The sequence below is a fragment of the Agaricus bisporus genome (genome assembly GCF_000300575.1).
Source record: "Agaricus bisporus var. bisporus H97 unplaced genomic scaffold AGABI2scaffold_8, whole genome shotgun sequence".
Lineage (NCBI taxonomy): Eukaryota > Fungi > Basidiomycota > Agaricomycetes > Agaricales > Agaricaceae > Agaricus > Agaricus bisporus.
In genome coordinates, this window is record NW_006267371.1 from 1,712,092 (window position 1) to 1,734,154 (window position 22,063).

Sequence of the window (22,063 nt, forward strand, 5' to 3'; positions counted from 1 at the left end):
TTTATCCTTTCAGATATCGCCAGCTACAAGGCACCTCATTCCTGAAATGAAACCCTCTGCAAAAGTGGCAGGAAGAAGACGAGAGGTTAAGAACTGAAGAAGATAGTAAAAACTCAACACGTGATCCGATTTCTTTCATCCTGGAAGTTCGAGATCTTGTGTAAAGTATCGTAAGGCCAACGAGCGACACGGCCCGCTACCTTTCAATGGCTAACTACAGCATGACTACAACTCTGGTGACTGCGAACCCTCAGACCCAGCGATATCTACCACCTCCAAGATGTGTCCATGCACGATGTTACCAATGAACTCGTTCCCATGATTGTCGCCTAGAACCCATCCATAACCAATGATAAGAGCTGCATGAACCATGTATAAGATATTTAGCATACCTAATCCTCGCACCCGAGATTATTGTGTGAGGAGGACATTGACTACTTTGTTTCGCGGAATAGGGTCCGGGGATACACATCGAGGGGAAGGTCGATAATTACTGATGCATTCAATCTATCTGATACACTAGCACACCAGTGCTAGTGATATGCATTGAAATGCCACGTTCTACGACTTGGGATATATCTGGAGCAATCTCTGTACGATATATTTCTTGACCATACTAAGAACGTCATTGCGATTCCGGTCCATCCCAGCAATTGGGCCGCTTGAGCAAGGTTATCATACCACAGCAATGATACAGCCTTCTTGAAACCTTCAGACGAGTTGGATTGAACTACAATTACAGTTTCTATGCCACAAAGTGATACCGTCAAAAGCGCTTCATGTCCCCTTTGCAGACCTGCTTATACCAATAGTTGTAGCTTGAACTCGCAATCTGCCACGCCTTCCAATGATCGTGACACAATTTCAAACATGGATGCATCTCTTCGATCCTCGCTATGAACTCGAGTTGAAAGGAGCCCCTGTTTCTTTTGAAGCTTGGAGCGATGTCACTTCCAGGCCGTTCGGTCATGTTAGTCCAAATCATCCGTGCGGCTGCACGAATGTCCTTAATCATATACCCGAGGGGATTGCCGTTTTCATCCGTGAGGAACGCGTTGGTAGGACGCCCCTTGCGAACCCAGTCGGACCTGTACCAGAATAACTCTTTGGTGGGATGAAGTTCCGCGGTAGATACGATAGTTGGACCACATTCGTTGATGGTAGAGGATTTTCCTAGTTTATCAGTAGGAAGACGATCATCACTTCGTGGGCTTGTGGCATCTACAGGTATTACAGGGACCAGCGGGGGAACTGGTGGATTTCCGGAAACTTGAAGGTGGGTAGAGATAGAGACTTGTGAAGGCTGTGAAAGATGAGGCGGCACAGAATTCTGAGACGATACGGCAGAGACTCGGGAAAGACTGGAAGAAGCGGAAGCATGCACCAGTGGAGAGGCTTGAGACGAAAGCGAGACCTGAGAGACAGAAGCATTGGACGATACAGGAACCAGAGGGGGTCTGACGGGACCCGGAGAACCCTGGGATGATACAGAGACCTGCGATGGAAGAGACGGGAGAGGAGCTCGAATAATGTGGTAGAAAGCAGGGTTATGCGGTGCCGTGCTTCGAGGCGCATTCGGATTTTGCGCTGGTCCCGACGATGACAGAAGCGGATGGTTGCTCGAGTAGTTACAGACATGTGCCTTCATTTGACCATGGAGACGCATATATGCGTCTCTTTAGGCCGGACAAGGGTTAATTCACAATAGATCGATGATACGAGCAAACTCGGAGGTTTACCTAGCTGCTTCGTGTTGTATGGACAAATCCACGTTTTGTAACTGCCACTTTGTAATCGCCGCACGTAGATCGTTAATTTCTTGAAACGCAGCTTTGTATACTACGTTCCCGGAAGCGAGAAGTGCCTCGTGCGACGCTTGTGCAATAGCCAGAACAGGATCAGTGGGTACCTGTTGTGAGGCGTATTCATAACGATATTTTCACAAATGAGGAATAGCAGCATACCGTAGGCCTCTGATATTGAGGAACATGCTGTCGTTGCTGGGTATGGCCGCTGCGAGTATAGTCAGCGGTGGAGACATGGGTGTCCCGTTCTTCTGTCTTGACTGCGGGCATCGTTGAGGTTTGAAAAGAGAGGGTCGTGAGGAAAGAGTAGATCGGTTCTATAACCTCTTTTATACCGGGGTGTCGAAACAAAAATACACTTCGTCCATCTTTGCTATCACGTCATAATCCTGTCGAACCCGATTATGGCTGTAGCCTTGCTAGATATAACACTCCAGTCGCAATATCGATGGGCAGAAATCTTGATAATGAAACTTTCCCGAGCCTGTTATTTTCATAAATGAAGAGATTGACGAAGGACCCGTGGTGATGGTAACTTGGACCTGTTGGTCCCTGTTGGTCCGGACTCCGCGCTGTGTCACCAACACGTGCTAAGATCGTCACAATGCATAGCCTCAGGTTCAAATCTTGACTCCCAAATCGCCGGTGCGGGCCTTGGCTAGAAGTTCAGTTGAATCTGACATACCTTTTAATTGACGAAGCAATGTTGGCGGCGATTATTCCTATTCATCGCTTCTCAAAAATAAGAATAGCATTGAAATAGTGCGTGTACGAGAAGAATATGATCCGTTAAAATACAATAAAGGTAAGTTAACCTGAACTGAAAGATTGTCAAGATGAGTACATGGAAGAACATCTGACATCGTAGCATTCAGCCATTACTCCAACCCTCGACCATCTTCAACTCTCTCAACTATCGGATACTCCTCCCTTCCTCTTCTTCGTCTCCAGTTTCCACGCTATCTCCATCCCTCTCCCCACTCACGCCCTCATCCAAAATCAACCCCAACATACTCCTCTCCTCCACCCGTCCTTGCCCTGGCGCCTCATCGCGACTATCACTATGCACCGCACCCACAGATTCCTCCACTTCCTCCGCACTCTGTTGTTCCTGTAACACATGCCGCTGAGGTTGATAATCCGGAGACGGTGTTTTCTCATTAACAACATCATCCCGATTGATCATTTTCTCCACCACTTCCTCAACTTGCACATACGCCGCTTTCTCATCCACCACTCCACCCAACTCATCTTCAGAATCAGGTTCTTCAATGAGATATCCGGCATCTCGTAATATTGGATATGAACGTTCTCGAACCTGTCAAAAGAAATAAAAGAAGGATATCTGTCAGTAAACGGGTTGTTTATTATAGAGAGATTAAGGACGTACAGCCAAATTTTGTCCGGCGCTCAAGTTTTTTTGGATTGTATTCTCATGCATTTTGTGTAACGTTCTTCGGAAATGTCTTGCGAGGAATGTGTTGAGTGACGAGAGGGGCCAGTCATCTGGTACTAACGTCACGATCTACACGCGCATATATATATCAGACCTGTTAGGTTGGGATGAAAAGAGAAAACTCACGTCGACGACATCTAGATTAACACCCTGAGAATCCAATAATCGCTTTGTACGTTCCACACCAAGCGCTCTATCATAACTGTTAGAAGAAATAGGGCATAAAGCGCAAAAGAACGTACCCATCACGCGAATAAACACCTATCAAATCAGTCAACAAAGCCGTCTTCACCTCATCTTTCACACTTCTCTGCCTAACCATAGCAGATTCCATTCCACCCATCGCACCAACACCACCACGTTTAGATTTCGGAACTTGAAGTGGTTCAAACAACCCCAGATACCATTCTTTCAATGCCAACTCTACCGATGATGATGCTGATGGAGCTGTGCTTTCAGCAGTAGCTAAAGCAAGTTTTGCCGGCACGACTTCACCACCGAGTGTACAGTATGTTTCTGCAGATACTGAATCTCTGAGGTCGTGAACCAGTGTTGATAACGCCAATGCATGATGCCCTAGCTAGAAAGAAAGTGTCAGATAAAAACCATTGACATTGAGTCTTCAGGAAAAAAGGTACCTTCCCGTCCAAAATAGCAGATTCAAGTGCCAAAACATCAATCGTCTTCCCCTTGCCTTTCCCACTCTCATAATTTTCAACCAAATCACGCTCACGCGCAGAGCGTATTCGGTCTTTGACAACATTCGCATCATACAACCCGCTTCCAGAAAGCATCATTATAGTTTTTAGCCGTGTACGTTTGGATGGCGAGTTTGGCGTTGTTGAAGCAAAATATGCTAGGAAAGGTTGTGGTTGAGATGTTTGGTGGCGGGCGAGGAGAGGGGGAGATGGGAGTTGTTGTAGATGAAAAGAGGGCGGCTGAGATTGAGGTTGAGATTGGCTGGGTGAAGATAAGAGAGGAGATGAAGGTGGTCGAGGTGAAGCGTATGACGAGGCTATGCCCTATTTTGAGAAATCGATGAGCGGACATAACTTTTCATACGTACCTTTGGCACGCCAGAGTTTCAACGTTGTTTCATCCTCAAGACATTGTAGAAGCTCATCAACGCATGAGAGTGCTAATCGTGTATGCAGTTCTGAAGACTATATGTGTATTTGAGTTTAATTCCAAGGGAAATATCATGAAGACATACCGTGCTTCGCTTTGTCACGACAAGATACTCAAGGAAGCGCTTACCAGCGGCCTGGTTCGCACTAGTAATCTGCTCGAGTAATGAAAGATCATCTTCCCTATCACGATCTCTCTCTCGTCGTTTGGGCGTATCTGGTGGAATAAGAAGCTGCATCTTTTCAGATTGTATTCCAAAGTACCAAGGAACTACACACCTTCATTCCATGTTCTAAATCACCTCTTTGGAGTATCCAAAGGCCCCATTTGACTTGTTGTTTGCGGTCTTTGTCCTTTTTCGACTCTAAAAGGGTTACAATATTTTGTAGTGGGTCTTCGATGTCAGTGTTTGAGTATGCGCCTTCGGCGCACGCGGAATATAGGTCGAGCAGTTTGTCTTCTTGCCCTTGTTTCTGGTATAGGTCGGCTAACAGGGAAAAAAATCCGAGCTTTCGCAAAGAAGGCTCGATTTCCGATAAGACAACGTCGTTTGAGTCGGTCAGAAGCGCTCGGAGCTCTTGGATCCTGTCGTGAAGAGCATAAAGTTTTGCCAAAACGGTATCTACAACCTTGATGACACGATCAGGACGTCTTCGAGAAGTAAATACTGAAAGGAAGATGCTTACACGAACAACATCACTCCTCACGTCTTCTTTCCTCCTTTCCACTCTCGCGCGCCTCCTCGATTTCTCCAAGAACACCAACAGCATATCTCTCGCAGCATTTCCTAATACTTGTCTGAGTTCTACAGCTGCTGGCGCATCCTGTATATCGGGTTCCAAGTGCGGAGAGTAGTTCCTGACTAGGTTCATTGCGACTGTCAGTTCCAGATTGTGTGGAACAAATTATGCGGTAAAAAAGAATAAAGTCGATGAGTGTTGATTTGTCGCGAGGCCGGAGGGAACGTTGGAGAAATATAGGGTGGGAGTGGGGATGGGGACGTGTCAAGGAAGGGGCACTTACTTAACTCGTCTACATTTTTATCGGAAGGCATACGTTCGGCGACACCAGAGTAAACATCTATCTGGCCAGTAGACGAGAACAGGGAGCCATATAAATCCGGGTAATAGCTGATGAGTATGCGAGGGTCTAGAGCGCCGTTAAATAAGTTCCTGCCCGCATCTTCAAAGAGGGTCTGGGAGAAACACTTGAAGCCAATGGTCTGGTAGACATATTCGAGTTCCTCCGCCTACAAGCCAGAAACATTATATATTATATATAGCCGACTGCGGATGCACATAACGCGCATACCTCATCCGGGTCCACGGTTAAATTGCTTTCGAGTTGTCGTCGGCGCTGGTCGACGAGGAGCGCGGCATCATTGATGTGGTTGCTGTCGAGGAGGACGTCTACCTCGTCGATGAGGGAAGTGGGGATGAGCGCAGAGACAGCATTGTTCTGGAGGACGAGCAGGGATGACCGCGGAAACGCATGCATGTGGTGGTGAAAAGAGATCAATTATTTACATAATATAATATGTATTCAAATAAACAACTGATGCAAGACGTGTATATAAACTCTGTGTTATACTTACCCAGCGCGAAGGTGAGTAATCGATTAACCCTTGACTCTCAAGGGCAGATGGGGCGTACTGTGTGCTCAATGGGCGGCTAATATATGTGTTCTGGAAATAGCACAGGGAATTCAGTCGAGACAGCCTCCGGCCTGTGCTGCAGGGTTACCATCGTAATTACCGGCGGCACAATTGACGAAGACTCCTGCGGCATAACAGAAACAAGGTGGGAATTCGACTACCGGATCATGTATCGGAAACTGATAATATTTCATCGCAATCTCCGACATTTGACTCCTTTTCAGCTGATCCACAGGAAAATGTCTTCCCCTAGAGACTTTGATCAATCTGGTTGTCACGCAGAACGATTGTACTTTCTGCGGTAAGAAGATGGGGATTATCAGGGATTGTCCACAACCACGTCCCCCCTTTAAGATATTGAGAGGGTAGACATGAGGATGGTGTCTTTCGTTCCAAGTGCACCACTTGAATTACCAGGGAATAGTTACACATAGCAACGATATATAGTACGAGAAATGTTGTTTATCGCCTTCGCACACAAACCTCCTAGCATATGGATGATCGTATGACTGTTGATCGTGGTGCGGGATTGCCTATTTGAGATGAGTGATCTCATCAAGGCTCTGCCGACATTGATGCGTCGGGATCGAGATCTGCCCCCTGTCTGAGCCAGTCATATCGGTATCCGTCATACCAGGTCATTCCCAATTTCTTCATCTTTCCACCTCGGATAGGATACCTGACAATCGCTCCTGGATGTGAATGGAGTGTTGTCGAGGAGGGACATCCACGGAGAAGATACTGGGATGAAAAACCTCTCCGAGGTGGAAGGGGCTCAGCACAAGTTTTTGAATAACTGGTTGAAGAATGCTGTGATGTAACTCGACAAGCGATCTAATTGAACGGATCAAACAGCTTTGGTATGTTACTTGTACTGCATGCCCAGGCAAGATCGGTCATAAAATACAATCTGAAGTCTCTCAAAATCGCAAAAATCAGCCGGAAGCCTTGTTACAGTCACTTACAGATGTGCTTGGAGAATGTGATATTTTATTATTTAACCAATATAATGCTCGTAAATTAATAAATAATTTCTACTTTCACCACCCATGTCAATTGATTGGGCTGACCTCCGTCGTCGCTCTCTACAGCCCGGAGGCTTTGCCAACGACAGACAGCATATATGGTCCGTGCGCATCTATCCTTCTCTATCCTTCTCTAATACTTTACGCAGGCCGCGGCTGCTCAACGTCGACCCCAAAGGGAGCAGCATCGCGCCCTCTTCGTCCTCTGCTCCAGAACCACATCGTGACGAATTTCAGATTCAGCTAGACACCGCTAGAAGTTTTGTTCTATACCCTCACAATACCTCTGACAGCCAACGCATCCGACTCCAAAAGGACCTTCATCGACTTATAGTCGCTCTCTTTCGCAAAAGGCCAAAACTAAATTATTTCCAGGGATACCATGATATCGCCACTGTTGTATTCTTGACCCTACCTGAAGAGCTACAGAGTTCTTGTCTAGAAAATCTCAGTCTGCATAGGCTACGAGATTCGATGGGTGTGGGACTAGAACCTGTCCTAGGCCTCCTTGGGTGCGCGTGGTTTCCAACCATCCACACGGATGCTGATGCCTCATGAACCAGTGTTACAAAGAAGCTAATAGAACTAGCGGATCCTGATATGTCTGCCATGCTCAACCAGTGCGTTTTTCCGATCTATGAGTTCATCGCTAAACCTTACCACATTCACATCAGGTCTGCTCAGCTACCCTTCTTCGCGCTTTCAAATCTCCTAACTTTGTTCTCGCATGATATGCCTTCCCTTCCCCTCATCCAACATGTTTTCGATTATCTGTTATGTCGGCCGCCTGTCGCCGCAGTATATCTGGCAACTGCGGTATGCTATCACGCTAGCTATGCTCGGTCTCTACTAAAACAGGTGTGTTGTAGATCATCCTTGCTAGGAGGGAGGAGGTTCGCAGACTTCAAGAAGAAAATGAAGATGGAATGATTCATTCTCTTCTAAGCAGCCTCCCAAACCTTGTGGACGACATCGAGCTTCCGCCGTTATTCGAGTCCGAAAATCAAAGTGAAGCAAGCGATAACTCCCTTTCATCCCGTCACGATGGGATTCCACACTCATTAGCTGATGGTGGCACTACCAATTCCGTCTTACTGTCAGACGCGGACACTACGCTCGTCGCTGACCCACCAAGTCCAGGTTCAGGTCCAACAACAGATTCTGTAAATACTAGGTTGGAGATGGAGTCAGAAGGAATCTCTTTCTCATCTCTTCCAGAGTCTGACTTCACCCTTGTCGAACCAGCTGCAACCGACGCTGTGGAAGTTGATAAAGGAACTCTTTTCAGCAAAGACGTTACTACACCGGTGAAGCTCGTCGAGGAACACACTCGGTACGACAAGCGGCCGTCTACGCCTGATGCCATAACAACCTCTCTTCCCGTCTCCCGTTCGCCTACTCCTTCACCTCCACCTGCATTATTGCATCTATCGCCATCGCCGTCCTCACTTGTACCTCCATCCTCGCCTCTACTTTTACCTGTGCAGCGTGACCTTCCTACTCCATCACCAATGCCATCATCACCTTCTTTTACCAGACCACCATCGGAACCGCCATCTCCGTCTCCATTACCGTCTCCATCTCCGTCCCCGCGCCCATCCACATCTCCATCCCCGCCTCCCTCTAATTCACTCACACTCACCTCATTACTCTCTCATGCTGATAAACTTTACGAACTCTATCCACCGACACATCCTCAACTCTCATTATCACTAATAATGGGACCTCAATCTACGGTTTATACATGGTCTGAACGATTCCGTGATTGGCCGAGCGATGACGAAGCGGAAATAATGGTGATCAGACCTGATCTGGTTGTATACCCTTATGATCCCCATGGCGAGAATTCTTCAAACTCCTCCTCAGACGAGAGCAGTGTTACCGAAAGTAACGAGGAAGATGAAAAAAGAGATAAGGAAGGAAGAGCCACAAGACGAAAGAAATTAAATAAATCTTCAAAACAATATGAAAAACATCAGGAGAAACAACAAAAGAAAGATAAGAGGGAGAATAAGCGTAAGAATAAAAAGGAGAAGAAGCTTAAAAAAAAGCTCGGGTCCGTGCGTAGTAAATTGGAAGAGAAGAGGGCGATGTTGGCGGGAGCGGTGGTGGTATTGGGAATTGCTATGGCGATGTACGGTGTGAGAACTGGTAGCTCTTCTGGTGGGAGTGGTGGGAGATTTGGGTTCGGTGGTTCTGGTGAGTTTCATGAAGCTTTTTTTTTTGAAATCATTGGAGAAGTTCATTGGGATTATAATAGGAATCGGAGGTGGACGACATTGGCCTTGGTCGTAAGCCTGTATTTTCTTACTTTTACAGTGTTAGTCTCGCTGCACAATTTTGGAATAGTCGTTTTGTTATTTATTATTTATCTGTCGTGCTCGCCGAGAGCTGTGGTTGGGGCTGATTTATATGACGCGGGTATTATATATTGTAGGGACAGATGGTTGTTGCTAATTATAATTGCTATGTTTATCGTCCGAAATCTGTCCATACCAAGGTGGCCAACTAAATCAGACTTTTCGCCCTTCCCTTAAACCTCTTCATCACTAGAACCAACAGCAATATCATACTTCGGCCAACCACGTTGCTCGAGCTCCTTTCTCATCTGCAAAATACATTCCTCCGAAGGTCTCTTGTCAGCATTTAGTGAATGGATAGATTGAGCATCTATACAATGCATAACCCAGATGATGACGGATTTTTCATCTCGGCCTAAGAAAAAATATTGTATATGTCCGCCTTTCCTTCGCCGCATATTTACCTAAAATTAATTCAGAAAAAAGAAAGATCATATTCATCTAGCCCCGTGTTTGCTTACCCGGTCAAGAGGAAAGCTAACAGGAATGACCCGTTCTTCATTCATTACGAGTTTCATATATTCAAGCAGTTTAAGGTCGATATCATTGATTGGTTCCGTGCGCAACAACTTGCTAGAATCATGCTCCTATTCGGTAACCAAAGATATGAATAAATAATCAACTAACGATAATTTGATCCCCCAAACCTGCTGGTATATCCACTGCGCTAAATCAAAGGTTGTAAACGCGGGTATAAGATATCGGAAATCAAGAGTTTGGAGTTGGCATAGAAATTCTTCGCTTTTTTTTGTTATCGGGGATGTCGTTAATTCGCGCGGAAAGTACTGTTTACTGTCTGCAGCAATTTTATTGGATATGGTGTTCACTGTCTCTGGAGAAGTCCACTTCAATCCAGGGAGACTAGCATGGTTGTGGGTTCTGAGTCCATAGTCCCAGCCTAAATTGTGTCATCAGACTTACGTCTGATTAGAAAGCAATCGGAGTAGGCTCACCGTCATTAGTGTGAAAGTGTTTTGTGTCAATCTCATGCCAGAAGAAACACGTTTTGACGACCTCAGTCAAAGCTTCTCCCCTAATGATAGCATATTTTCCAGAACGAGTTGGATCGGTGAGAAATTCCTGGAAAGAGGCATGGTACAAACGTAGAGAACGGTGATCGACATCTTGGGATGAGGGTACATCCACAACAGAGAAGATGTTTCGGAGAGCATTATAGAAGGTTTGTTGGTCAAATCGGAGGGCATTACACAGGACCCGAGCACTTGAGCCACGCAACGCATTTGTACCATCAATGAGGTGCGCCAGTATCCGCCAAGTATCTGGGAACACGTTTTCAGGGATGTCACCTAGTATTTGGAGGTATAGAAGGTCAAGCCCCTCCAGAGGATTCGTCGTAATGGTTTTTCTATTACGTTTGAGGAACGATATTAATGCTTCCAGCCTTTTAGTTGGATCGGCGCCTCCAGAATCGTCGATATACTTGATCACAGTGGAGGCGAAAACAAACAGGCTAGAAGCAGCCCGCAAGATTGTTAACACGTCTTCCTCCATCGGCCATTCCGACAGGTCAGCCAAGACAAAATCATCCCTCTTTATTCTCGCAAGCTCGTCTCGTAGGTATCGTTCTACATCATCTCGAGTCTCCGCGTCCATCGCCAATTCTTGTTTGCCGCACTGCGGGATACGGGTAAATTCGTGCTTGAGGTGTGCCTCTGGTCGACTGCAAATCAGCCAGACGAGGGGAAGGTTCTTGTACTCTCGGACCACTTTAGCGATCAATCTGACAAGCTCACGTTGAGCTCTCTCCTCCGCGCACTCGTCTAGCCCATCGAGGACGACCACAAGAGGTTTCAATGGGCCGCCATCCTGCATTTTCATGAATGGTTTGACAATGACCTCCTGAAACTGTACAGGCAGAGCCTTCTTGAACAGCTGGGGATCATCCACAAGTCGATCGGTGAGAATTGACTTGTATTTCGGGCAGTTCACAGAGAATTGATATGCAAGGGTGGCGACGACTGGGTTTGTTTCATTCCGCCCCTGAGTTCTGGAAAAGAAATAGCTTGCCCCATGTCGTTTATCCTTTGTACAGTCTTCCGCGAACGTCTGCGCAACCGCAGATTTTCCAGTCCCAGCAGAACCGAAGAGCCACATCATAGGATCTTCAACATTGTCGCCGTTTAACCACTCTTTCAGCTCCCGTCCTATCTCCAAACGAGTTCCGGGGTGACATCTTGGAGGAGGGTATCGAGCGCTCGAGTCCATCAGGGCACCTGGCACGATATATGGTTCCAAGTAGTCGAACACTGACAAGATCGGTATTATGAAGCAACCCATCATGGAGTTATGACCCTGTTGTCATACCTGTCTTGCCGGTTGGTGTGATTCCAACAAACTGCGGGTTATTCATAATAAAGTCATGGGCATTATAGAAATGACCAAGCGGTTGGGATGAACCTCGAAAAATCGTTGTGAGTAAGTGGTAGTAACGGCCACTCTGATACGGAATAGCCTACCCCATTCTTTTGTGGGGCATTCACCCTCCCTTGTCAAGTACGGAGTATCAGACGTACGGCTTGACCCGCCAGCCGTCATCCACGTGGAATCTATTGAGCATTTGATTAGGAGCCTAGTGAAGGAGAGTGCCATGACGAGAGCATACTCATTTCTCCTCCAGAGTCCACAAGTCCTAAGGTGAATTGGGCGGTAGGTGAAATCGATAAGAACGTAAAGAGCCGCCCATTCGGTGTATGTACATGTATGTAAATGATGGTGACTTGATGACGGTGCGTCGTTATGATCAGGTCATGACAATTTCGATACATTGAGATGAACCATATTATGTCCTGTTTGTAGCAGTGACATGATCGCTCTGGCGTCAAGGTGGAAAGGCGGCCATTTTATTTCCATGGTGGCAACTCTTAAAACTCAGAGTCGAACCATGAATGCTTGAGCATCGTGACCTTGACGCTCGCGTAGAAAGAAATTCATAAAATCGTAAGCACAATATCATATTCTCTATGCGGCTGAGGGAATCAATACTTTGAGTTGAAGATGTTACTCTGTCGACGATTTCCGTTCGTCGGGGAGGTGGAGCTGTGCTTCCTGGATTCCTCGGACATCTCACTCAAATCTCGCTAGTTCACACCTCTCTTCGTAATGGGATCGCTTTAAAATTTCACCGGTACCTGTAGGGTAAAAGATCTTAAGTGTATCATTGAACCTGAAATGTTTAGCTTGGGTTTGACGTTATACGTGGAAAGTTACTAAGATCTGACTAAAGATAGAGGCGCAGAGACAACCCATCGAGATTTTAAGGCACCTTGATCCTTCTTTCGACAACCCATTTGCGTCAGAGCGATGTTCCCATTTGATCATAACCGCTACTCACGGAGATGGCCAAGTCAAGGCCAAGTAGTAGAGAGTATTCAACTGCCATCCCTGAATCTAAAGCCGGTGCCACGGCGGCACCAATATACGCTCACTTGAATTGATAGCCTTTAAACTGCGAATAACCAATCATACTTGCCCGTCAACCCTTTTAGAACACGAAGTTGATTTTTTCTTCGCCTGCGAGGGGACTAAGAAGGAACATGAATAGCCCCCCAAACTCCTTTGAGAGCCCTGATTCATAATAAAACAGATCAAGGTTCGGACATGTAAATAGAAAATTCGACGCATCTGCATCATCATTCGTATCTATGGTTGACCCAGAACGGCGTCGTAACACAATGCTCAGGATGAAGTTACATCCCTGATGGTCTGTTTCCCTTCGACGATGCTCTGTACGACGGGCAATGCCTTCCCAAAGTCCTCAAAAATGAGATGAGTGAGTCCTTCTCTCTTACAATATGCCGCCAAATCGTTATCTCCTCCTGCCTTGGATTTTACGAAAAGAAGGTCAGCATATTTGGCAGCGGAAATGTCTAACAAAACTTGAGTATGTTAATGAGCAAAGGTGCCACGGCATAAATACCTGAAACACCGTCCCCGAAGAAAAACAGAGTCGGAGGATTTGGCAAATCTCGGTAAGGCAAGATAGCTTGCGACTTATCATGTCCATAACCGCTATCATATTAGTCAATAATAGTCAATAGATGCACATGCAACAGTCCAGCGCGTCACCTCACCTAGTCGGGTGGCGGAATTTGATCTCCCACTTTCCATCCGGCTGAACCGTTACGTCGTTGGAGATAATCTCTATGTCGTTCGCGGCCTCTTCCCCGAGAAGATTCGATAGAACAGCGCGGATGAGGGGCGCCATTCCACTAGTAGATACTAATGCTTCCGTGGAAAACTCACAAACTGACGAGTAATAACATACCTCGACACAATGATGACGGGAATATCGACTGATTTACACCAGGTATAAAAGCTTTTAAATCCCTCATCTAGCTTGATATCTGAATGCGATGTTGAGTTGTCCGACAAGGCCATTAAAGTTGATGATCACTCACTATCGTGTAGAATTTGTTTGCACTCCTCAAAGGTGTGGCCATTCTTAGTGACACTCTCGAGCATTTCGCGGAAGGCATCTCTGGGATCACCGAGATCGGTATACCATACGAAAGCGCAAAGGATCGGAAAGTACTCACCGGAATGTGACTTTCCCACCCAGTATCTCTAAGTTGCCTTGTCTCCGCTTTTCCTTACCGTAACCCAAGTGGTCTGTCATATCTACACAAGAATACCAAGGCGTCAACATGAGGTTTCTGTGTCAGTTATCCATGTAAACCAACAATCGTTCGAATCATATGTAGTGATGGTGCCATCCCTGCCGCGACGTGTTAGTATCGAGTCTATCGATTTCGAATGCGACACTGCGATCAAGTGAACGGACCAATCAGATAGTACAACAAATTTCTTATCCCTGTGGATCGGTGGATATGGTAGGGTGCTTTCGGGAGCTTGTTCAGACATCTTCCAGAGTAAAGGTAATGAGCACGAAGTAAACGGTGCGAGTGGTATAGAGCGTTTTATATGCAACAGCTGCACCGCGATCTCCTGATTGTCACGAGGATGACGTCGTAGGTGTACAAATTATAGTTAGTCGTTATCATATACGACGTCATATATCAATCAATCGTAGTTAGTCAAAGTCATTCCATTCGACGCGGCTACAAATGAGCACAGTCATCCGCATCTAAGAAATTGGATACAATGGCAGTATATTTGCACGACTACACACAACGACAATAAAATAAAAATAGAAAGATTAAAAAATTAATATATTAACTCTAAAATAAATATTTTGGAAATGATGAGGCGATTCTCTACCACTCCAGAATAGGAGGGAAAAATTTCGCAATAAGACCCTCATAGTACGGACGAAGCTTTTCAGGATTTACACGTTCGTCACTTTTGCTGTAGAGGTCGTAAGGATTGAAGGCTTGCACAGCTGCCAAGAGCTTTTTATCGTTTTCGTTGCAGAGGTGTTCATATGCGCCTTCGCGGTGCCAAGGGTAAAAACTGTGATACCTGATCATGGCAAGTCCTTCTGGGGGAAGGGTACACTGGTCCTTAAGGACCTGATAGAGATACTGGAATGGGGCTTAGAATATTTATATGATGGGAATAGTCGGCATTTAATTTACCTCATCGTGACCCCAACAAAGCATGACGTTGTCCAGCCCACAGTTTGGTTCATAGATACCAAACTTGGTCGAGTAAACGGGGTGCCTTGAGTCGGGGTTACTCCTGAAGGTCTCGGGATAGATGCATTTTTCGGAAAACTGGCATCCAACGACAAAAGTGTCCTGAGAGTGATATTAGCGTTCTGAGGGAGACTGAAACATTGACCAAACTAACTCCTACAACATCCCACTGCCCTTCGGAACCGAATAACAAAAGAAGTTTTCCCAAATCATGGAGAAGTCCGGTTACCTGCGGATCACGGTGTCGAGATAAGCACATGCCAGATTCAGGGGATCGCAAAACACCGAGACAAACCTGCATCCACTCTGGTTTACCATCACGTCGAATGGCTTCTGCAGTTTGAAGTAGATGTTCTATTTGTGACATACTTGTCTGCAGAGTTGACACGTCAGCAACAAAAATTTCGAGAAGAAATGAAAACCACCGACGTCTGGGTCTGACTCGTCAACCAACGTGTTCAATAGCTCGATGGCTTGCCAAACGCTCATGCTAACACGCTTGCGGTTCCGAAATGCGGCACGAGCTTTCAAGTTAAACTCGACGGTTTGCTTCCCTGTGTACATGAATAATCAAAATCACTGTGTGGTAAATAGGAATAGGAATTGCATACTGTGCTGCAAACGGTAGAAATCCTTCACGCGGTCACAAGCATTTTCGTAGTTACGAAAACTTTTTTTGCTTTTGTTCTCGTCAAGTTCGGATTTTTTGCTCCATGTTTTCCCCTTCAGAACGTTGACTACAGATGAGTGTCAGCGAATTGGTGTTTATTCACATTTGAGCGAGTAAGCGAAGATACCATCGTCAATAGCGTCGGATATACTTTCAAGTTCACGACCACGGTAGCTGAGCTCTTCAGTAACGACGCTCATGATATGATATCGAGGGGATGATGATCGAGTGAAGGATTGGGGTTTTACTGGAGCGTTGGTGATTCGGTAAGAGCATTTTATAGTGTGTGATTGATTGTCTCCGCATTGACGAGATATTTTTGTCTTTCGCGCTGGTCGGAAATTTTAAGAATCAGATTGAATCTTTCCCGGAGATTTCGAGAAGTGGTCGGACTGTAGTATGGGTCTACAAGGCACGGACTTACCCACGTGTCGTCATCGTACCACTTAAAAGAAGCAAGATTGACATAACCACGCGGGTATTGGTTTCGTGTTGCGTACCCACATTCGTAAGTAACGTAATTTTTTTTTTCAAAAGTACTGCTGTAGTGTAGCTTGATATGTCGTAAGCTGAAAAACAAGAATGGCTCTCAATAAGAGCACAATCTCACCCGGCCGGAGCTTTTTCTCCCTTTCATCACAACCTTGAAACAATCATTCTACGTGGCTTCCGGCAATGATGAAAAGCGACCGTCGCGTCCGAACGACGCTGAAGATTGAATGCGGAGATCAATCACGTTAGGTCTTAGATCTAGACATTCAATCAAATCGGCATGATTTTCTATAATTAACACATGGCGAACCTGGGGAGGCACTTGAGCTTCATGGGGTCTTCAAGGGTTCTCACAGAAATTTTGCTTCTCTCGATCAAAGCATGAAGACACCGGCGCTACATTTCTTTCGTTTCAGGAAAACACAGGTTGGCTCCCAACATCGGAAATGAATGCCATCTTGATCGCAAAAGCTTGTGAAGAGGGCTTCGAATGGCACCCCGGGGTCCGAAAGGAGTGCGAACTTCCCTCATCATAGTGCTTTAGTGAGAAACGGAGCTTGGATCGATGTTTGACAATAGCAAAAGAAGACGGAGGATACGTAGATACTCTCAATGTAAGTACCTGAGCTACAAACAATAGATATTAATTTCATTCCATCAGATGCTCACATCTTCCATAACCCATCTTTCATAATCGTTTCATGATTCGACCACCGAAGAACGCTCGGCGTTTGACCGACGATTTATAGTAGTTTGGGCCAATTATCAAAGCCAAGCTCGATGGCTGAATAATGAAAGCAGTGAGTCATTCATATCATGAAGAGCGGGGGGTTTATACTTACGCCAGGGGGGAGTAATGAATCTGACGGGGTAGAATGATCGGTTCATCGTAAGTATACACATATCAAAATGCAGGCAAGGGAACTTCAAACCTATTCTGTTTTCCAGCAGCCGCCAGACCGTCCAATCGTTCAACATCCGCCTTTGTCAGAGTTTCAAGAGCCCTGATGGCGCCACTGAGATTGGAGGTTATACGGGAAGGTGTCACTGATTTCGGGAGGACAACCATCTCTTTCGCAACTGCCGAGTGAGAGCGAGAATTAGCCATTTTATCCGGATAAAATTGACGTGAGAGTTACGCAAGTATCCAAGCAAAACGTCCGCGGGTTGTAAGTTGTGCTTATTTGCGATTTCAACGACGTCAGCATCGGTTAATAGAGTAGATTTGGTGGATCCGAGGGGTGAGTAGGCTTGCGGTGTGATTCCTTTGGACTTCAAGTATTTCACAAGTTCGTGCTGCGGGTTGTATACGTGGAGTTCCAACTATATGGCCCATCCATACTAGATCAGTATTGAGTCACGTTAATACGTAACTGGCTGACCTGATCTACGGCAGGAACAATCTCGGCAGAGGGTAGGATTTCCTCAAGTTTCATTTTCGAAAAATTGGAGACTCCAATGGATTTGACTTTGCCTAGACGACAATATCAATATCAGATTGTTACCGAGCCTAGAGCAAATCTGTAATGACCTTTTTTGAGAACAGCTTCCATTTGCTTCCACGTGTCCTTGAGATGCCACGAATGATCAACATCACGTTTACCGTCGGGAAGCAGTGGGAAAGCTGGGTGGTTGCCTTTTGGGTTTAATGGCACAGGCCAATGAATTAAATACACTATGAAACAAACCCACGTTAGCATCTCCCTTTTGAGTGGTTCAAAGATGTCGTTCGCTCATAGCAACAAGCCGCAGGAACTACACTTACAATCGAGATAATCAGTGCCAAGGTTTGCCAAAGTCTGGTCAAGGGCTTCTTCCACACGAGAATGCCAAGTTGACCACAGTTTGCTGGTGATCTGATGTGATGATATTCAGTTAGGTAACTGTCTTAGAAATGCAGACACTTTTTTCCCATTTGTCATTGGAAACAAGGGATGCACTTACGAATATTTCGGACCTAGGGACGCCTGACGCACGGATACCCTCTCCCACGTGCTGCTCGTTGCCGTAGCCCCTGGAAAATACACATGGTCAGCCTTGTCAAGTCTATAACGGCAGCCCTTTGTGCCATTCCAAGACGAAATTTACCAAGCACAATCGATGTGTCGATATCCCTCTTTCAAAGCGTGCTCAACGGCATTCTTAACATCGTCCGCGGAGGATTGCCAAGTACCTGTCCAAGAAACACACAGAATACAAGTGAAGCATATCAGACTTGAGTAATGAATTATCGGAGAGTGAGAGAAACGGAACCCAAAGGCGCTAAAGATTATCCCAGGGCGCCAGTCCGTCCGACTCACCCAGGCCTACAGCAGGGATCTCCTCTCCATTGTTGAACTTGATCTTCGGAACATTCGCAGCCATGATTTTTCAAAAAGCCGTGTTGGTGCTGGTGGAGAATCGAAGAGTGTTGAACGACCGGAATCGTTGGTATTATAGCTTCGAAGTGCGGGCCGAGATGGACCGAAACTCGGCCCGCCGTCATCAGAGTGGCGGAACGGCTGATACGGTCGTGCTTCCCATCGGCCAATCTCTGATCGTGTAATACTCATCCTCGTCACGATGCTGGGGCCAATCTGGGTATGTTTCGAGCATTTTGCATGCGAAATGTGAGAATTTTCCCTTAGTTTCAGCTTCCGAAATCGGACTTCAGCTTGAGCCCTTGATCATGAGCGCTTAATCTAAGTCATATATATAGACTATCTAGTATCAGGTCACTAGATCGACAAGTCAAAGTTACAGTAGCAAAAATCCATATTTAATACATTGGTATCCCTATTAAACTTACGGATGTGGCAGACAGAAGTGTCCACTCCCGCAAAGACCAAAATTGCAAAACCTCTTGAGCCCGCATAAACTACGGACTGCCTTATTCTCGACCCGCTATTTCCGACGAATTGTGACGCATCGTTGCATGTGTAGATATCATTTTGCTTGGAACAGCTCGGCGGGGTGTCTTCTAGGGTAAACAATACAAACGCTGGTATTGTCCATCCGTGCGAATGCCGAAACCACTCATTTGCGTGTTCACCGCTAATCACCGGGTGTCGAACGTGCTGTCAGCTGTAGGCGTAATGGTTCCGTGCGGTAGAGGGTTAGTTGTAAGTTGGTCATCTTCTCTTTGGGGGCTCCTCGTACTAAGCCGTGGTGGGAGAGGGAATGGATCAAAGGATGGGGTTTGCAGTTGACGAGAAATGTCGGAGTCTGCTGTCAGGGGAGTGTCCAATCTCAGGCTCCTGGTGCTCGCAGCAGCATTCGCTAATTGATGGACCGGGGTGCCATAAGCATCATAAGGAGTGTTTCTTGAGAATGAAGGGAAGGCTGATGTTTGGTTGTGCGAGTATGGGTTTGCATCAGTGGGATGGTTCATGGTAGAGAGGTTGATGAAATCAGGTTGCGCCACTGCCCTTGGGGCATTTCTTAGTCCCCTCGGCTGTGCATCGCTGTCGTGACCATATGGTACAGCTTTGTTTCCATCGGTTGACATGCGATTCGACATAGACTCTCCATTGATAGAGGATAGTGATATCTGCGGGCTCACTGGCTCTGGAGCCACACGATGATCGTGTCTATCAGTGCCAAAGGATCCATGTTTCCCCTTCCCCTTTCCCTTACTTTTGGGTGGTTTCTGGTGTAATCTGGATATTGCGGCGGCCCAAGGATCATGCTCCACAGGCATAGAGACTTTCATTGGTACTTCGCCATGAACACCGGGCGGTCCATTAGATCCTTCAGACGTTGGACGATCCTGGACAACTTCGTCAGTTGATGCTGGCAGCTCGCAAACCCTCTGATACATACCCTGAGATTGTCCACTCCCATCCTGTGACCTTTCCAGATAAACAACGTTCTTATCTTACGGTTGCGTCCCAAACAGCAACAGCACAGAAAAACCCCTGCCATCCATACTGCCAAATATACCATGGCCACGATGGCGCTAGCGGTTGGGCCGACGTCGATGGTGCGCTTCATTAGATGTGTTATCCCGCTGTTTCTGTCAAAATCCATCCTGTCTCAATTTCTGTGAAAAACGGAGATTGGAAACTTACTCATGATTTGGCGGAGTGATATGAGATTGGTTATCGGCTTGAAGGATGGATATATCAAAGCGCATAGCGAATCACAAGCCTTGTGGGCTTTGACAAAGCGGAACGAAAAACCGAAGTGTTTATGAGGGTAGGAGGAAGAGGGGGGAATGAAAAAGACAGCGCCGCATAAGGACAGCGTGGACAAGATGTAAGATTGAACTGCTTACGGTATGTTCCTTGTTACTGGAAAAAGGCACAGGGACATAAGTGATGCGATGATGAAAATGATGTGACTACAAGGTACTAGACTTTAATAAACGTAGTCCCTCGACTAGTACAAAGACGGTTAGGTTGGTAATTGAAGAGGTCATGATTTTTGCCTCACCTTCGCCCCGACACCCTTATTACCATTATGAAGTGATGCGTACTTGGGGAGCCATCGAGTACTTGCATTTGTCAGTGATGACTGAAGAAGTTCTTGGCGGGGATGTAACATCTGATACAGAGGTGGGAGAATGATGTTCACTCTCCGGTGGCCTGGGTTAGCCTGGAATAGGACAGTGATCGGTTTAGACACCTCAGTGTGAGTGCGGCTTGCGGTGGTCCTTTGGCTATTACCGTCGAAAGCTACTGATCACTGATCAGCTGGGCGTCATTTTTGTGCGTAGACAATATCCTTCATACTGGTCATCGGCAGTCTGTCGGCAGCTCATATTTCAAAACTTCATCAGTAGTTCATAAACATCTGGTTTATGAATATCCCTCCCGCCATTCGTACTTGGCCTTACGGAATTGGGTTTCGAAACCTAAAAGTGTGACATATCCAGTTAATTTATAACGGACCAGAGCCTGTGATTTTTTCGTTAGTCGGCAGGTCGGAGTATCAGCGATTGGTCACATCAGCGTGTCAAGGTGTTCATTGGGCCCGTCGGACTCTGTGAATGACTGATGTCTGATCATGATAGTTTAAAATTTAAAGCTGACACTTATTCTGGGTCAAATTTCATGCCAAGGATCCGACTTCGCTCTTTTATTGGGACACACCGGCTCACTCGACGTAATTGGTTCTGCTAGCACCGCGGGCGACTTGGATGGGAGAAAAGACACAAGCTTCTATGAGACGAGTAGATGGAGCTTAGGTCTATATAAGTGCTATAGCATTCGATCAAAGTATCTCACCGGGAACAAGGTAGCGGGAAAGTGGCTATTGTCGCTCTGCGAGAACATCAAAGGAGAAATACATAGAAATGACCAGGGAATGACGATCAATCTTTATTGTTAGTGGAGCCCTAGTCAAAATTAATGGATCACAGAGATGGTAACACATGGGGCAGCTGAGATAAGCACAGGTTCTATACGCTGGGAAAGTATGTCCTGTTGCGGTCAGAATTGAATGAGAATTGGATGGCGTTGACAGTTGTTGGCACTGCTAATCGGTCAACGACGTGGCAATGGGTACTTCTGTGCTTTTTAGGCTCAGGTGATAAGATATACCCTCGGAGCAAGGCAGGAGCGAGAGGAATTGACCTATGTAGTACTAGAGGTACGATGCAGTGAATCATAGCGCTCGGTAATTATGGCATTAAGTATCTCAGTGTAACGTCATGATAGTATCAGATTCTTTCAACATGGTCATGATAAAATCTAACGGTGTCTGGTGCGTGGATTTGTTCCCGACCCATCGTTGGACGTTTGTTGGCAAATACGGTTGTGAGCCTCGTGTGGCCCTGGGACGGAAGGGAACAGAGGGGCCAGTGGAATTAGCCGATCAGGGTATCGTGCGAACCGGAAACATTTCGTTCTCGGGGCTCGAAGCTGTGTTGTCCCAGC

The 22,063-nt window shown here is 46.2% G+C and overlaps 8 protein-coding genes across 8 annotated transcripts; 1 reads left to right on the forward strand and 7 right to left on the reverse strand.

Moving 5' to 3' along the window:
• Positions 1–225: 225 nt before the first annotated feature.
• Positions 226–2,083, reverse strand: AGABI2DRAFT_179861 (hypothetical protein; the record flags this gene model as incomplete). The annotated part of the gene is made up of 5 exons (XM_006463474.1): positions 1,965–2,083; positions 1,740–1,909; positions 797–1,676; positions 529–616; positions 226–359 (listed from the first exon to the last, which is right to left on the reverse strand). Exons 1-5 carry the CDS (start codon positions 2,073–2,075, stop codon positions 226–228), a joined length of 1,383 nt encoding a protein of 460 aa, XP_006463537.1. The 5' UTR covers positions 2,076–2,083.
• Positions 2,084–2,552: 469 nt separating this feature from the next.
• Positions 2,553–5,886, reverse strand: AGABI2DRAFT_179862 (hypothetical protein; the record flags this gene model as incomplete). The annotated part of the gene is made up of 11 exons (XM_006463475.1): positions 2,553–3,123; positions 3,196–3,330; positions 3,388–3,454; positions 3,504–3,841; positions 3,900–4,117; positions 4,328–4,424; positions 4,475–4,627; positions 4,668–5,056; positions 5,097–5,213; positions 5,413–5,638; positions 5,701–5,886. The coding sequence occupies 11 exons, from the start codon at positions 5,884–5,886 to the stop codon at positions 2,719–2,721; spliced, it is 2,331 nt and encodes a 776-aa protein (XP_006463538.1). The 3' UTR covers positions 2,553–2,718.
• A 1,206-nt stretch (positions 5,887–7,092) lies between these two features.
• On the forward strand, positions 7,093–9,363 carry AGABI2DRAFT_120352 (hypothetical protein; the record flags this gene model as incomplete). Its single annotated transcript, XM_006463476.1, has 6 exons — positions 7,093–7,169; positions 7,218–7,580; positions 7,632–7,688; positions 7,743–7,884; positions 7,938–9,267; positions 9,329–9,363. The coding sequence occupies 6 exons, from the start codon at positions 7,093–7,095 to the stop codon at positions 9,361–9,363; spliced, it is 2,004 nt and encodes a 667-aa protein (XP_006463539.1).
• A 238-nt stretch (positions 9,364–9,601) lies between these two features.
• Positions 9,602–12,091, reverse strand: AGABI2DRAFT_187110 (hypothetical protein; the record flags this gene model as incomplete). The annotated part of the gene is made up of 7 exons (XM_006463477.1): positions 12,052–12,091; positions 11,906–11,995; positions 11,754–11,846; positions 10,382–11,695; positions 10,076–10,326; positions 9,890–10,015; positions 9,602–9,832 (listed from the first exon to the last, which is right to left on the reverse strand). The coding sequence occupies exons 1-7, from the start codon at positions 12,053–12,055 to the stop codon at positions 9,602–9,604; spliced, it is 2,109 nt and encodes a 702-aa protein (XP_006463540.1). The 5' UTR covers positions 12,056–12,091.
• An 892-nt stretch (positions 12,092–12,983) lies between these two features.
• AGABI2DRAFT_187111 (hypothetical protein) lies at positions 12,984–14,335 on the reverse strand. Its single transcript, XM_006463478.1, has 8 exons — positions 14,230–14,335; positions 14,129–14,163; positions 13,985–14,066; positions 13,847–13,926; positions 13,714–13,792; positions 13,520–13,657; positions 13,366–13,457; positions 12,984–13,315 (listed from the first exon to the last, which is right to left on the reverse strand). Exons 1-8 carry the CDS (start codon positions 14,307–14,309, stop codon positions 13,125–13,127), a joined length of 777 nt encoding a protein of 258 aa, XP_006463541.1. The 5' UTR covers positions 14,310–14,335; the 3' UTR covers positions 12,984–13,124.
• Positions 14,336–14,662: 327 nt separating this feature from the next.
• AGABI2DRAFT_208395 (hypothetical protein) lies at positions 14,663–15,913 on the reverse strand (the record flags this gene model as incomplete). The annotated part of the gene is made up of 7 exons (XM_006463479.1): positions 14,663–14,929; positions 14,984–15,145; positions 15,198–15,272; positions 15,339–15,416; positions 15,473–15,597; positions 15,655–15,780; positions 15,841–15,913. 7 exons carry the CDS (start codon positions 15,911–15,913, stop codon positions 14,663–14,665), a joined length of 906 nt encoding a protein of 301 aa, XP_006463542.1.
• Positions 15,914–16,748: 835 nt separating this feature from the next.
• Positions 16,749–18,601, reverse strand: AGABI2DRAFT_194338 (hypothetical protein). Its single transcript, XM_006463480.1, has 10 exons — positions 18,506–18,601; positions 18,294–18,378; positions 18,150–18,219; positions 17,971–18,061; positions 17,737–17,880; positions 17,588–17,679; positions 17,345–17,528; positions 17,138–17,285; positions 17,048–17,067; positions 16,749–16,989 (listed from the first exon to the last, which is right to left on the reverse strand). Exons 1-10 carry the CDS (start codon positions 18,567–18,569, stop codon positions 16,949–16,951), a joined length of 939 nt encoding a protein of 312 aa, XP_006463543.1. The 5' UTR covers positions 18,570–18,601; the 3' UTR covers positions 16,749–16,948.
• A 641-nt stretch (positions 18,602–19,242) lies between these two features.
• On the reverse strand, positions 19,243–20,319 carry AGABI2DRAFT_120356 (hypothetical protein; the record flags this gene model as incomplete). Its single annotated transcript, XM_006463481.1, has 3 exons — positions 19,243–19,953; positions 20,007–20,214; positions 20,255–20,319. 3 exons carry the CDS (start codon positions 20,317–20,319, stop codon positions 19,243–19,245), a joined length of 984 nt encoding a protein of 327 aa, XP_006463544.1.
• Between the last annotated feature and the right edge of the window lie 1,744 nt (positions 20,320–22,063).